Source organism: Strongylocentrotus purpuratus, unplaced genomic scaffold (assembly GCF_000002235.5).
Source record: "Strongylocentrotus purpuratus isolate Spur 01 unplaced genomic scaffold, Spur_5.0 spur5_scaffold_12, whole genome shotgun sequence".
Taxonomy (NCBI): domain Eukaryota; kingdom Metazoa; phylum Echinodermata; class Echinoidea; order Camarodonta; family Strongylocentrotidae; genus Strongylocentrotus; species Strongylocentrotus purpuratus.
In genome coordinates this window covers 10,058,081-10,072,497 of record NW_022145597.1, presented here as the reverse complement: position 1 = coordinate 10,072,497, position 14,417 = coordinate 10,058,081, and the positions used below count along the sequence as shown (strand labels likewise).

The 14,417-nt window shown below is 39.9% G+C and overlaps 1 protein-coding gene across 1 annotated transcript; it reads left to right on the top strand.

The window, feature by feature from the left end:
- The first annotated feature begins 9,995 nt into the window (after window positions 1-9,995).
- On the top strand, window positions 9,996-12,194 carry LOC105437373. Its single transcript, XM_011663891.2, has one exon. The coding sequence runs from the start codon at window positions 10,146-10,148 to the stop codon at window positions 12,192-12,194; it is 2,049 nt and encodes a 682-aa protein (XP_011662193.2). The 5' UTR covers window positions 9,996-10,145.
- Window positions 12,195-14,417: the final 2,223 nt, after the last annotated feature.

Sequence of the window (14,417 nt, the reverse complement as noted above, 5' to 3'; positions counted from 1 at the left end):
CTCGCCTTTTTCCCCAATGATCTATGTGATATATTTCCTGTACTGTACATTTTTGTCCTCTTTTCATATATTTGTATTGTAAGCGCTATGGTACTTATTGTGTTTAGCACTCCTAAATATTCAATATTATTATTATTATTATTATTATATAGCCAACAATGCCAAAGTGGTACCCGTTGATCCCCCCATGGTCCCCTTTTTCTTATGTTGACTGAGAGCTGATGAGATAACCACCTGTCAGTGACCACGTAGAGAGGTCTAATCCCGGCCCCCCCACTCAGTGCTATTTAGGGTACGCATATGCTCGTACCCTCTTTTTGAAAGCACCCCCTATCTGAGGACTGCAAACATTTACGAACCCCCCTTTCGCGGGCTTTTAGCGGGCTTTTCCTGCCTTGGAGACCCCCCTAAATCAGGAAAAATGCTCAATGTACCCCCCTAAATTCGGAATAATTTCTCAGGAGTCCAAAGAGATGAGAGAAAAAAAGAAAAACACCCCCTTTTTAAAGAAATCTCTGGGTGAAAAGTCAAATACACCCCTTTTTTTACAATTCTCGGGCCGGACTTTGTCGCACGAAAAGTACCCCTTTACCGGACATTTTGGCAACACGCATGCGATCATTCCGACCTCTGAGTGGGGGGGCAGGGGGTCTAATACCTCCTGGCCAAACTAGTGCAGATAGGCTTTAAATATACTGCATTTCTAGTATAACTGATATAAGAATATTAATTTGGTCTTATTTACCCAGGGTGGCTACACGATCAGTATTCCTACTGCCCTTCATGCAGGCCCAGCAATCATTATTACCCCAGCAATTGCAAGGTACCTGTTTAGTCCTGGGTGGAGAGTGGCAAATGTGGATTAATGTCTTGCCAAAGGACATTGGTGCCGGGTAGTGTTTTGAACCCTCGACCCTAGGATTGAGAGTCAAGTGAATGAACCACTGTACCATGACACCTCCACTCCTAATCTTGCCTTGAGAGATTCCTTTTTAGTTTTTTTCTGAGAAAGGTTGGCAGGTTAGGAATATAGCGATTCTGGGATTCGTGTACTGGGTGACAGAAAATTGTGTTTCACAAAACTTGCCATCAATGACAAATGAAATCTTTTTGTTATAAGTTAGTGAAATCCTTTCTTCTGATTGGTTATCAGCAGATTTTTTTTTCACTGATTTTTGTCATTTGTCATTGAAAAAAAAGGCTTTGTGAAACACTCCTCAGGTCAGTGATTGTTTAGCAAAATCTGATTAAAAAGAAGAAGGTTATACATTTTCAAAATTGCGATCAGTCATCAAATGCAAATTGACAACTTTGTGACTTGTCTTGCCAGGTTCTCTCCCATTTGCTCTGAACTTAAACAAATCAGACATGTCATTTTTTTTGCTTGAAAGATAATTTCCAACTATACATGCACCTTGAATATCACTATTGCAAATATTTGTGTATACAACCCCTGTATAAGACATATGCCTCATAAAAAACTAAGAAAATAAAAGTCTATGTGATTTCCTGTACAGAGGAACTTGAATTGGAGAAGACATCACAAGCTGAGTTATGTCAGTGTGTTGCCGATTTGTGTTTCATCGTTGACAACTTCAAAAATTCATAACTTTCCCATTTCTAATTGGATTTCGCTCACACTGTCACTAATTTGTTTCTCTCATATTTCTGCTTTTTTTTTTATTAATACCAGCTTATTATCAGGGTGGACTTTCCCTTTAAATGCCCAACCTGTGTTTGGATGTTGTTTATTTGTAAATTCCAAGTCAAAAACAATACAATTGATAATGGAGGTAAATCACTGATATGCATGTATATGCAGATGAAAGCTTAAAGTAGCTTTGTATACATTTGTTTGCAAAATGTAAATATGTAGAATATGAATAGACTGTAAATATTTTCTTTTTAATAACTATTATTATGATGTTTTTATCCATTCATTGATTATGTACATCCTTTAATGTGTATGACTTTAATCATATCCAAAGAATTGTGTACAGCTATTGAAATATCTAGCCTTGAACAAAATAAAACAATTTTGAAGCATAGCTCAGTTACCTTTTGTATTTTGTTTATCATCTGGATTGCTGAAGTGTGTGTGTATTGGGTTTTTACAGACGTGTATCAATCAGATATGATTATTTACGTCTGGGGACCGAACTTTAAACGTCACCATCCGAAAGACATGACTCAGCTTTGAACCTGTGTCCTCGGTTAAATCTATGTGTAACTTCCACTTTTAGCTGGATTACACGCAGACGCCACAACTTTAAAAATAATCAACCTCGGGCAAGATTATGAATAGTGCCGAACGTTACAATAACATACAATGTATTATGTAAGCCTAACATTATTTCTGTGGGGCATAATGAAAATACTATGGATTTATATAGCGCTTAATACGATAGACCATCTATCAGCGCTTTACAGATATTATTACCCCAGTCATCGGATTTATTCACGTAGAAGTGCACCATCTCCACTCATGGTCTGTAGGCTATTCCTATCGTATGGTCGACATGAGGGCATGTTGCAATTACCAACACGAAGGCTTTCTTCATCCTACCAGGTCCCCATTTTTCTCCTGGGTATGGAGTGGCAAATGTAGATTAATGCCTTGCCAAAGGAAATAGTGCTGTGTCGGGGATTGAACCCACAACCTTTGCATTTCAGATCAAGTACTTAAACCACTCGGCTACAACACCTCTAACAATAGTGGAGTCTTGTCTATAGCGCTCATATGGCTGACTCATAGCCACTCCAGGCACCATTATTACCCTGTTTTTCGCACAGCTGCCATCACAGCTAGTGCTCAAGCATTTTAAGGAGTTAGTTCCTGCCAGGTACCCATTTACTGCACCTGGGTGTCACGTACCTCACGTGACAAGCTGTGGAGCAAACGCACCTTGATATCTGTTGGAGATATCTAATATATTAACAAGGTATTTCATCCCGTCCCGTTCTTTGTTTTCTATTGTGTTTTTTTTCCACCCTGATAGTTATAACGAGCTTTTAGTATAACAAGACATTTGTGATCCGAAGGGCTTTGTTGTGAGATAGATTGATAGAGAGAGAGAGTGTGTGTGTGTGTGTGTGGGGGGGGGGGGTTGAGAATAAAGAGAGGGGAGGAGGGAAACTAAAGAGAGAGAGAGAGAGAGAGAGAGAGATGGGAGCTGACAGAGGGAAGGAGATAGTGTGCATTTTGTGGTGGTTAAGGATAGAAGAATGAGAGGAGGAAAAAATTTGGGCGATCATCGGAGGGAGAGAAAGAAAGGAAGTACTGAATAAAACTGTGGTAGAAAATGGATAGAAGGAAAGAGTTTTGGAAGGTGAAAGGATTGAGGTAGAGGGAAAAGGGAATTGGAGAGTTCCCAAATCGTGTTACAGAACAAGATAAAAGAATATATTATAGGCTTACCCGAATGTGAGCAAGAAGCTAGTTGTGAGAGATAGAAAGACAGCTCTGGAAGGTATATGTAGTAGCAAATTCATATCACTGGAAGGTAATTAGATAAATTATGTCTAAAGCGGGAGAGAATAATACATATAATAATAATATTTGTGTTTACTTCTACTGCTGCTGCTGCTACTCCTACGAGTTCTACTACTACTACTACTACTAATAATGCTTCTACTACTCGTATGACATAAGGCAACTATTTCCCGAACATTAGTATCGTCTTTCTTCAATAAAAATAAAAACGCTGCACGTAAAACGAAGCATTTCTTTTATAGGAATGATGATTAAGATTAAGGTGATGCATGCCTTACATGTTTTCAGTTTTTCTCGTCTATTTCGTTTATTCGCGAATATACAGTCTGGAATAACCTGCCACAACATGTATATCAATAAAGAAATCTCTGATGCTCCTAATTCTTTTTAATGTTCCGCGGCCCAACACCCCCCCCCCCCCATCCCCTCCCGAAAAATTGCCTAGATTAAATTGCTTCGTGGTAAAGACTACCAACATACCTAATCCAGTTTTTTTTGAAGCATGTTGTTTCGGAGTCCCTCGCTAAAGTTTTTTTTATTTTTATTATTCTGGTTGTCAGATTTCCAGGGCACTTTAGGAAGCGCATTCAAATTTCGCAATTTCCTCCACTCATGAACATAGCAGGAAGCAAACATTTCGCAATCCCATCTGGCAAATGATTGGACTCTTTTCTCTCTCTCTCTCTCTCTCTCTCTCTTCTCTCTCTTTATCCACCCTCTCTTTATCGCCTTTCCGTGTATATATAGGGATGATTAACTGCGTACTGAAATCAGAATGCTGAGGCTCCTAGCTCGGTTTCAAGTTCATGCATGGACGTCTTGTTCTGAATCATTAGAAACCTGCCATACAGTATATTTTCCTGTTTTCCTATGGAGTTTCTTCAATTTTATTTTTTATAAATAACTAATGCTAGCATGACAGAAAAATCACAGTCGATTGACATTTGACGCAAAGTCTCGTGGATTTACAGTGAGCAAGATTTAGCAAGGAGATCGAGTTTACTCATGACTTGTGTGGAATATTCAGAATTAATAATTATGTAAAACACGGAGCCCTGCTGAAATGGAGAAAACGTGAGTATTGGCCCAAAATGATGACAATTTTCTGATTTTGTCATATTCTGAAACTACATACTTTTTTTTCCATTTCATCAAAAAAAATCAGCATGAAAAAAATTAAGAGAAAGCCTTGGTATTAGCGCTTTTGTTAATTAGAGCAAATTTTTCTGAGGTGACCTTGAACAAAGAGTCTAAGATAATTTAAATTATTATATCAATTAAATTTATTACTTTTGTTGTTCATTGTACAAATACAAACATTTTAATGGAAATATCAATTGTTGAAATTTTGAGAGAACTTCATAATAAAACAATTCAATTTGACCTTAAAAAACGTAAAATTTATCGTTATATTGTATTTTTATAACTTGTACTGTGTCTCAGAAAAATTGGGAAATGTGAGCTTATGTTTCTCTTTGTTTTTCTAGGAATCAGTCTTTTGATTGATTGTCCGAATTCCAAATAGGGATAACTCAAGAGTAGGATGTCTGTTTATGTTCAAACTTTGCATGTTTGTTGATGAAACGTGTTTCTAGGAGGTGATCTATTTATAATTCCATTGAATGTTTTAATTTTCTTATAATAATGTCATGAATAGATAATTAGCTCCGAAACAATAAAAAACAAAAGAAATTAAGTCATAAGATCATTAAAAAAAGATTTACAAAACAAAATGTTGATATTTCGACGCCCTAGAAATATATTTCTAGTGTGAATAGTATTCAGTAGAGCTTAAGATTTGAAAATATTGGCTAATTTGCATAATGTAATGCTAATTAGCGTTTATGGTGGCAATTTTTACAATCATAATCGTCCTTGATATATAACCTTTCCATTTATATATGGTTTTGTATGGTTATTTTTGCAACTTTCTTTGGAAATTGGTCAAATACGAGTATACTATCCATATTGCTCCGATTGTCTCATTTTCGCTAGCGTGAACATTGCCAGCACAAAACACTGACCTCTACCTCCTGGACGGATCATCGCCCATTCCCATTCACTATACGTTACGTACTAAAAGGCTGTATTATCTGACCGTTCATGAATATTCATGTTTTTGCTAAACTCGGCAAAATGTTTGCTTTTACTAAATGGAAAACTTACGGTGGGGGGTTGGATGAAATGGACATAATGAACATAGCAGAAGTGATAATTGATAATTCATGGTTCTTATCCTTCGTGTGCTTGACCTATAATCTTACAATCACTTGGCAGTCCAAAGTTCGACTTGTTTCACATGTGTATTATAGGCAATGCGAGCTTGCAACCTATTTTGAAAAATTACGGTGGGTGAACTTTCAAAAGTCAACGAGACATGAGGGCTCCAATGAAAGAGCTAGTGATAACGTACGTCGGGGTGGATGTGCTTTTCGTTTAAACAAAAAATGAATTTTTAACGATTAAAAAAAAAAAAGTCCATAGGCTAACATGTATGGCTGCTGACTCTGACGATAGGGGGCGTTGTGAAATGAGACTAAACGGAGCTATATGCAGTTCCCTGTAACCCCCCCCCCGCACATAAAAATAATAGAAAAAAAAATCATAAATCAGCCCCTAGGTAAAAATGATAGTTCTCTATATGACTTCAACAAACATAACCGCAATTGAGCTAACAAACATGCGGATCCCCCCTAGCGATTTTCGATTTTCGAATTTCACAAAGTTCAATTTCTTCATCAAAATTTTAACACTTTCACCTTTCTTGTATATACCGCAACTAAATGTTACAAAAGATATATAATTTTTAATAATTAAATCGATCAGTATTTTACAATAAGTGAAATCTATGATATTGGGCACTGACAGAAATAAGATTCTATACACAGTGGAATTGGCTCGAGGAAAAAAAAACGTTAAAAATAATACAATGGGCCAGAAATTCCCGGACCGAAAAAAATGCTCGTAATGTGAGTAATAATAATAATGATAAATGGGTTCTTGTATAGCGCACACTGGCAGTCATGTTTGTCAAACCAAAGCTTTACACTCCTGGCGCTCAACGATTACATTACACCGGCTTACCCATAGGAAAGAAATGAGCCTGCCGCATACTCGCTGCGGCAGACTTGCCGCAGATTTGCAGCAGACCTGCCGCAGACAGTCATCTTTTTCACATGCAAATTAGTTTTGCCGCAGACTTGCCGCACCATTGCCGCATACTCTTTATCATGAATATTCATAGACAAGGCTATGACAAAGAGTCTGCTGCAGACCTGCCACAGACTCTTCATCATGAAGATATCCCATATTGACCTGTTGCAGACCTGTGGCATACTCTTTAATATCCAGCCCAGTGGACGTGGCAATTAAGTATGCAGTCTTGCAGGAATTATGCTATGCTGGAGAGGCATGCATATTGCATCATTCTAGCACCTTGAATTAGTAGAAACAGCTAGAACAGGCGGAATTGCTTCAAAAATTCTGCAAATGTGGGATTAACACAATGCAGAAGTAGAGGTAGAGGTATAAGAATGCAATAACTGCATATACATTGAGTCCAGAGTAGAGTCAAAGATGTGCTACTGTGCACACATACACAAGAGTTACAACAAAAAAGTGAGTTAGTGGGGCTGAAGATAAGATCACATGGCACAACAAAACTTTCTCTTTTTGTATAACAAATTCCTCTCATGATACCAGTTATTACTTGAAGAAAATTGTTTGGTTTGACAGAAGCTAAAAAGACTAGTGCCTATAACACAGGAATTTACAAGATCATGCTGGGCTCAGCCTGCAACCTCATGGTACTACGTCATGGTTGGTTGCATGGTCCTCCAAAATGGCCGCCTATAGCCTTGCCGCAGACTGTATAATTTCCCCACTTTTCTGTGGCAGATCTGCCGCAGACTGTTCCTGTGGCATACGGGTATGCAGCAAGTATGGAGCAAAGTTTCATCCTGCCGCAGATCTGCCGCAGACTGTTCCTGTGGCATGCATACTGGTATGCGGCAAGTCTGCAGCAAAATTCCATCCTGCCGCAGATCTGCCACAGACTGTTCCTGTGGCATACTGGTATGCGGCAAAATTTCTTTCTGTTGCCTACTTCGGCATACTCTTTGCTGCAGACTAAAAGTCTGCCGCAGATCTGCGGCATACTTTTCACTTTCCTATGGGTACCCATAGGAAAGAAATGAGCCTGCCGCATACTCCTGCGGCAGACTTGCGGCAGATCTGCAGCAGACCTGCCGCAGACAGTCATCTTTTTCACATGCAAATTAGTTTTGCCGCAGACTTGCCGCAGACTTGCCGCATACTCTTTCAGTATGATGAAGAGTCTGCGGCAGGTCTGCAGCAGGTCTATATGAGATATGAATATTCATGATGAAGAGTCTGCGGCAGGTCTGCAGCAGACTCTTCATCATACTGAAGGAGTATGCGGCAGGTCTGCAGCAAGTCTGCAGCAAGTCTGCTGCAGACCTGCCGCATACTCTTTCAGTATGATGAAGAGTCTGCGGCAGGTCTGCCGCAGACTTGCTGCAGACTTGCTGCAGACCTGCCGCATACTCTTTCAGTATGATGAAGAGTCTGCTGCAGGTCTGCCGCAGACTTGCTGCAGACTTGCTGCAGACCTGCCGCATACTCCTTCAGTATGATGAAGAGTCTGCTGCAGACCTGCCGCAGACTCTTCATCATGAATATTCATATCTCATATAGACCTGCTGCAGACCTGCCGCATACTGATTGATACTTCATAATCGATATTGGCAATATCGATATTACCAATTAGGTAATACCAATATATATAAATATTACCAATTAGGTATATTCTATTCTCAATTGTATTAACTCCATCACATAGATCATTTGAAGTGTATTCAAGAGTAACATTTAAAGTGACACAGGCTCGTACACATATATATACTAAATATGTATATTGTTTCTTGGTTAGTAATCATATATATCCCTGATATAATCAATATATCTATTGCTAAAACGTGAATGTAATTGTAACATGATCAGACAAAATAATCTATTGGTTAATAATGGCAAAAGGAAAATAGAAATCACAAAAATGATGTGCATTGTCTTAATTTGCTTAACAAATCATGATAAATGTATTTTTCTGTCACACGTGTAAAGTAATAGTTGAATATGCATGAGATGATTGGTTACAATTGGTTTCAATTGGCCCTAGCAAATTGTTTGGTTTGACAGAAGCTAAAAAGACAATTCACAGTGCTAATTAACACAGCCTGCAACCTCATATGGTACTGCATGTCCTACAAAATGGCCGCCTATAGCCTTGCTTCACACTGTATAATTTCCCACTTTTCTATGGCAGACCTGCTGCAGACTGTTCCTGTGGCGGACTGGTATGTGGCAAGTCTGGAGCAAAGTTTCGCCCTGCCGCAGACCGTTCCTGTGGCATACTAGTATGCGGCAAATATGGAGCAAAGTTTCATCCTGCCGCAGATCTGCCGCAGACTGTTCCTGTGGCATACTAGTATGCGGCAAGTCTGGAGCAAAGTTTCATCCTGCCGCAGATCTGCCGCAGACTGTTCCTGTGGCATACTAGTATGCGGCAAGTCTGCAGCAAAATTTCATCCTGCCGCAGATCTGCCGCAGACTGTTCCTGTGGCATACTGGTATGCGGCAAGTCTGCAGCAAAATTTCATCCTGCCGCAGATCTGCCGCAGACTGTTCCTGTGGCATACTGGTATGCGGCAAGTCTGCAGCAAAATTTCTTTCTGCCGCATACTTCGGCATACTCTTTGCCGCAGACTAAAAGTCTGCGGCAGATCTGCGGCAGATCTGCGGCAGGTCTGTGGCAGGTCTGCGGGATACTTTTCACTTTCCTATGGGTAAGCATGGCTGCCATTACGGCGATCTAGCATTTCAAGGAAACTATTTTTAATAATTTTATGTGAAGCAGTTACCCATTTATTCTTAGTCGGGTAGATTAATGTCTTGCCAAAGGACCTTCGCGCTTAATTTACCTTGTTTTTTTAATTTCAGATGTTTAGGACCTAGCTGTTGACTCAAATGTGAATGATTGGATGAGTTCCTTGGGAATCTGAAGTCATCGTTGAAAATCATCTCGAGACGTTATCTGGTGATCGAGAGAGGAACACCATTGAAGAAACGACATTAATGTAACGCCACCAAAAGACATGGCAACCTTGGCTACACAAGTTTACCACCGATTGAACTGACTCTGCAGGTATTTCATATTCTGCTAACAATTTGAAAGTGAGCGATACCAAGTTTGACACATTTTCTAGCTATGTATGTTGACTCTTATAGGGTGCAGTAGTACTGGATAGCTATTTCTTTCGTATGATAACAGTTAATAGGTTCGATAATAATTTGCAAGTCAATATTATGTTTTATCTTGAAATTGCTCTTGTAAACGTAAGAAGAAGAAGGGAACCAACAGAAAATCCGCATTCTCAAAAATTAAACCTATACTGCTCGATAGCTTTGATTGCACATCACCGACCTTGCAAAACTTCTGAACTTCGGGGATCGTCGTAAGATCAGAAGTTTTGCCCCTCGATTTTAAGACAAAGGCCTGGGCCACTTCGCAGCTACTTCTTCGAGGGTTTTACATTCCAGCAGTTGAATTGTCAATGATAACCAATACAGAAATATGGCATCTGCAGATCCAAATATGTTTGCGCTGCTTCGTGAAGATGTGAAGTGCGCCATCTGTCTAGAACAGCTCAAAAAGCCTCGTTTGCTCATATGTTTTCACAGTTTCTGTGAGAAATGCCTGGAGAAATATTATAAGGAAGAACAGTCTAGCATTGGGAAGATTGCATGTCCGTTATGTGACGAAGAGACCATTCTCAACGATGCGGGAATATTAGGCCTGAGGCATGACTTTCGCGCCATGACCCTGATAGAACGACTGGAGAAAGAGAAGCCAAAGCAACAGCAGAAGACGGAGAAAGTGATTAACAAACTTTGTGAGGTTTGTGGTAACATTGATTCAGATACGGCATCGCCCTTCTTCAACTGTACCGAGTGCAAGCTAGCTTTGTGCATGGCATGTAGTAAGAAGCATAAGCACCACTGCATTGCAGACATATCAAGCAGAACACCTGTCGCCGGGATGGATCTGGAGAATAATGATGATCCAGATGGGAGGATCTTTTGTGAGAAACATGGAGGGAAGAAGAAAGAGTTGTTCTGTACATTTTGTCTCATTCCAGTCTGTCAGGTGTGTTCTATCAATGAACATCGTCTTCAGGAAAACCATAAGTGTGTAAAGGTTGAAGATTTTGTCCCGATGATGCGCGAGAAAATACAATCACGAATGTCAAGACTGGCTCAAGTGGGCGAACAGTGTGCGGCCATTATTCCCATGATTGAGAAAGCCGAAAATCTGGCCAAGAAACAGAAAGATGTTCTTGATAAGCAGATTGAAGACGATTTTGATGAATACACCCATTGTGTGAAAGTTAAGAATGAAAAATTCTTCGAATTACGGAATCAAACACTTAGTCAATGGCAGAAGATAATAGAAGATCGGACCAAAATCATAGAGATAATTCAGTTGAAGGCGGAAGAGACGCTAGATCAGGGTGAGAACTACAGTCTTATTGCTACCTTATATAACGGTCTTCTGGAATCCCTTGACAGCCTTCTCTCGAAGGCGCCAGAGAAATATATTCGCAAAACGATCAAGAAAGTCATGGAGGAAAGACAGCTTCATTTCAGATTGACGGACAACGGGTCTCCAATTGAAGCTAATTTGTTCACCAACCGTGAGGTATGTGAGAAAAAGAGCATCGACATAGGCATGCAGGTCCCAGGAGTGATCATCAAGGCCATGATATTTACTCATGATGGGAGAGTAGCTATTTTAGCGTCCCTTGCAGGACCTAGCACAACTGTAACCACATCAAAGTACTACATCGAAACATGGCAGAAAAAATACAAAGTAACAGAGGATCGTCTGTGTCAAATTGTTAGGTATTTAGCAATACTACAAACTACAGCTTCCTCAAAAGTGGCAACTAAATTTGGCATAGAGACAAGAATCATGGACTCCAATACGTCTTCTTCGGATTTTGCATCGCTCTCAGACCTAAGGTTCGTGTTGGTTAAGTATGAAAGCTGTCCTGGCAAACAAGCCCATAGTGATATATACCATGTCAGGGAATTACCTGGACCCATATCGGACGTGGCTACGGACCTTAAAGATAACATTTACTGCAGTGTTCCAAGCAGCAAAAAGATATATGTCGTACGTAGCGACGGGCCCGTAACTAAATCGATTCCCACAAGCAACCTTGAGCCACAACGCATTGCAATTTGTCCACGGAGTCCTAACCAGATCATATTCACCCACGGTTCAACAAAGATCTCAATCGTTGACTGGAGTGGAAAGCTTCTGAAGACCATCACCCGTCCTGAATGGAAAGAAGTTGCCATCGGATGCGACAACAACAATATACTCTATGCCCTCTGGAAGAACGAAGCGGGGTTGATAACTTTGCAAAGGTTCTATTTGAATGGAGACCCGTTGGATACCCTCTTTCAAGGAGAAGCGCATGGTTGTTCGAGACTTCTCCTAGCGGTATCACCCAGTGGAACTGCAGCTGTTGTTACTGGTGAGGGCAGTGACTGCAAGGTGACGCTCATTTCGACTGTGCGTGAATTCACTGGCGACGAAACTTCCTTACCTAAATAATTAGGTAGATCATTAAAGACTACACTCAACTGCTGCCATATGCATGACGTAGCCCTACGTATATACACTGGACGTGGTGGAATTACCAAATATTACGGACTTTTAGATTTGCACAACGACAACGTGGATTGCTACGATCGACGTCCTTTTAATGCACTGCCTTGATTGGACGTCATGTCACACGTATCAGTCCACGCAAATCTAAAAGTCCCTTTTGTTTGTGCAAAGCTAGCACGCAGCCAAACTCGATCGTGTATGTATTACAAAACAGTTTTACAACATGGCATGATTGAACTGGAGAAGCACATTACATTCATGTGCAGATTGACTTAACAAATAAACAATATTGTTTCATGGAAATACAGTAATGATGTATTTAATTGTTACAAACGAGAACGATTAAAAACTAGACCTGCAATCGTGGCACAAAGATATGCGTGCAATGACGGGCGATGTGGCACTAACGGTCGTCTGTACTAACACAATCATAAACAGTATAATATGGTGTCTAAAATACAGTTTTTTTGTGTGAACATATACCATACTTGATATCATTCGAAAGGGCACTTCATTGCGGTCAGTGTGACATCATTTTCATCTGCGCGCAATGTACTGCACGCATTAACTTGAACGCGCTAATTACGTAACACTAGGTGCAAAACGAATGCGATTTCCTGACGATAACAAGGAAGAAGAAGAATATTAATGGGGAAGAATGTGAACGAAAACAAGGCAATGACGATTGCAAAAAAAACCTTTCCTGGCACCCTAGCTCCAAATGAAACACAAATACCATCACTTATATGATGTTGAAAAGAAGCTATTTCAGAGTTATGCGAAAAGAATGTTTGTAAATGTGAATGTATTTGGGTGATCATAAAGATTGTGAACAAATTGAATTATGTTAATTATTATTCGAGATTTTACTACCATTTCTCCATCCCTTGTGCCTACGTTTGTGGTTATTATTAAACATGTTAAACTTTGTTTTTGGTATTCCTTTTGCGAACGAATTGGGACGCAGTGAAGATTGTGACAGTAGTTTTAACTGAAAATCTACGCAATATACATGTGTGTACATCATTTACCGTTATTCCAGATGGTCACACTACTACTACTCAGGCGCGTACACAGGGGGGGGGGGGTGGTTTGGGGGGTTAACCCCCCCCCTTTTTTTTTTTTTTTTTTAAATAAAAAAAAAAAAAAAAAAAAAAAAATCCCATGGCCGACCTCGAAAAGATGACCTTACCCCCCCCCCCCAACGGAGCAAAATGTCAAATTTTCAAATTTCGATACCAAAAAAAAAAAAAAGTGTCCTCTTACCCCCCCCCCCCCCCCCCCCCCCCCCCCCCCCCCCCCCACTGAGCGACTTTTCGGTTGGCTGAGTCGTTGCGATTTTTTTTTGGACTACCCCAAAAAAAAAAAAAGTGTCCTCTTCTCTCCCCCCCCCCCCCCCCCCCCCCCCACTGAGCGACTTTTCGGTTGGCTGAATCGGTTGCGATTATTTTTTTGGACTACCAAAAAAAAAAAAAGTGTCCTCTTACCCCCCCCCCCCCCCCCCCCCCCTTGGGCATAATTCCGAAGGTTCTTTGTTCAGAAGGTTGTTGATTTCGAAGGTCCGGTGGTGAACAATTCCAAAGGTTCTCCGTTCCGCAAATGGCATAGATCCTTTAATATGCCTCTTCTCATTTTCCGGAATAACGAAACCTATTTGACTTTTGAAACTATGAAGCTTATTCATTACGAACGCCCCCCCCCCCTCCATTTTTGGAAATTCGTGTTTCGTATTTACGAGCTTATTAGGAATAATGAACCTATAGGATAATCGAACTTTCGAAAAAATGAGTGTCTTCCGAAATTATGCATGCCAGTATATGTAGAAAACGGTAGAAAACAACTTATTTTTAAACCCAGTTTAATCGACCATGTGATATTCTCCTATTTTTAAAAATTAAATATGGATAATAAATTAATCCTTTCAGGAACAGCAATATACGCATATAACATCATTATTCATTTCATTTACTTGGAAAATGTCAGTGATATTTAATTACAAGGCATCGTCAATAAAAGGGGTCCACAATTTACAAGCTCTGCTTTTCAGTGGATCTCTCCATTTCCTCGAATTTAGAAATTCAATTTTTGTCTTCCTCAAATGTATAAACTACTATTAAGATTTGTTTTTTACAAATGTAACTATGTTTTGTATACATTTTACACTGT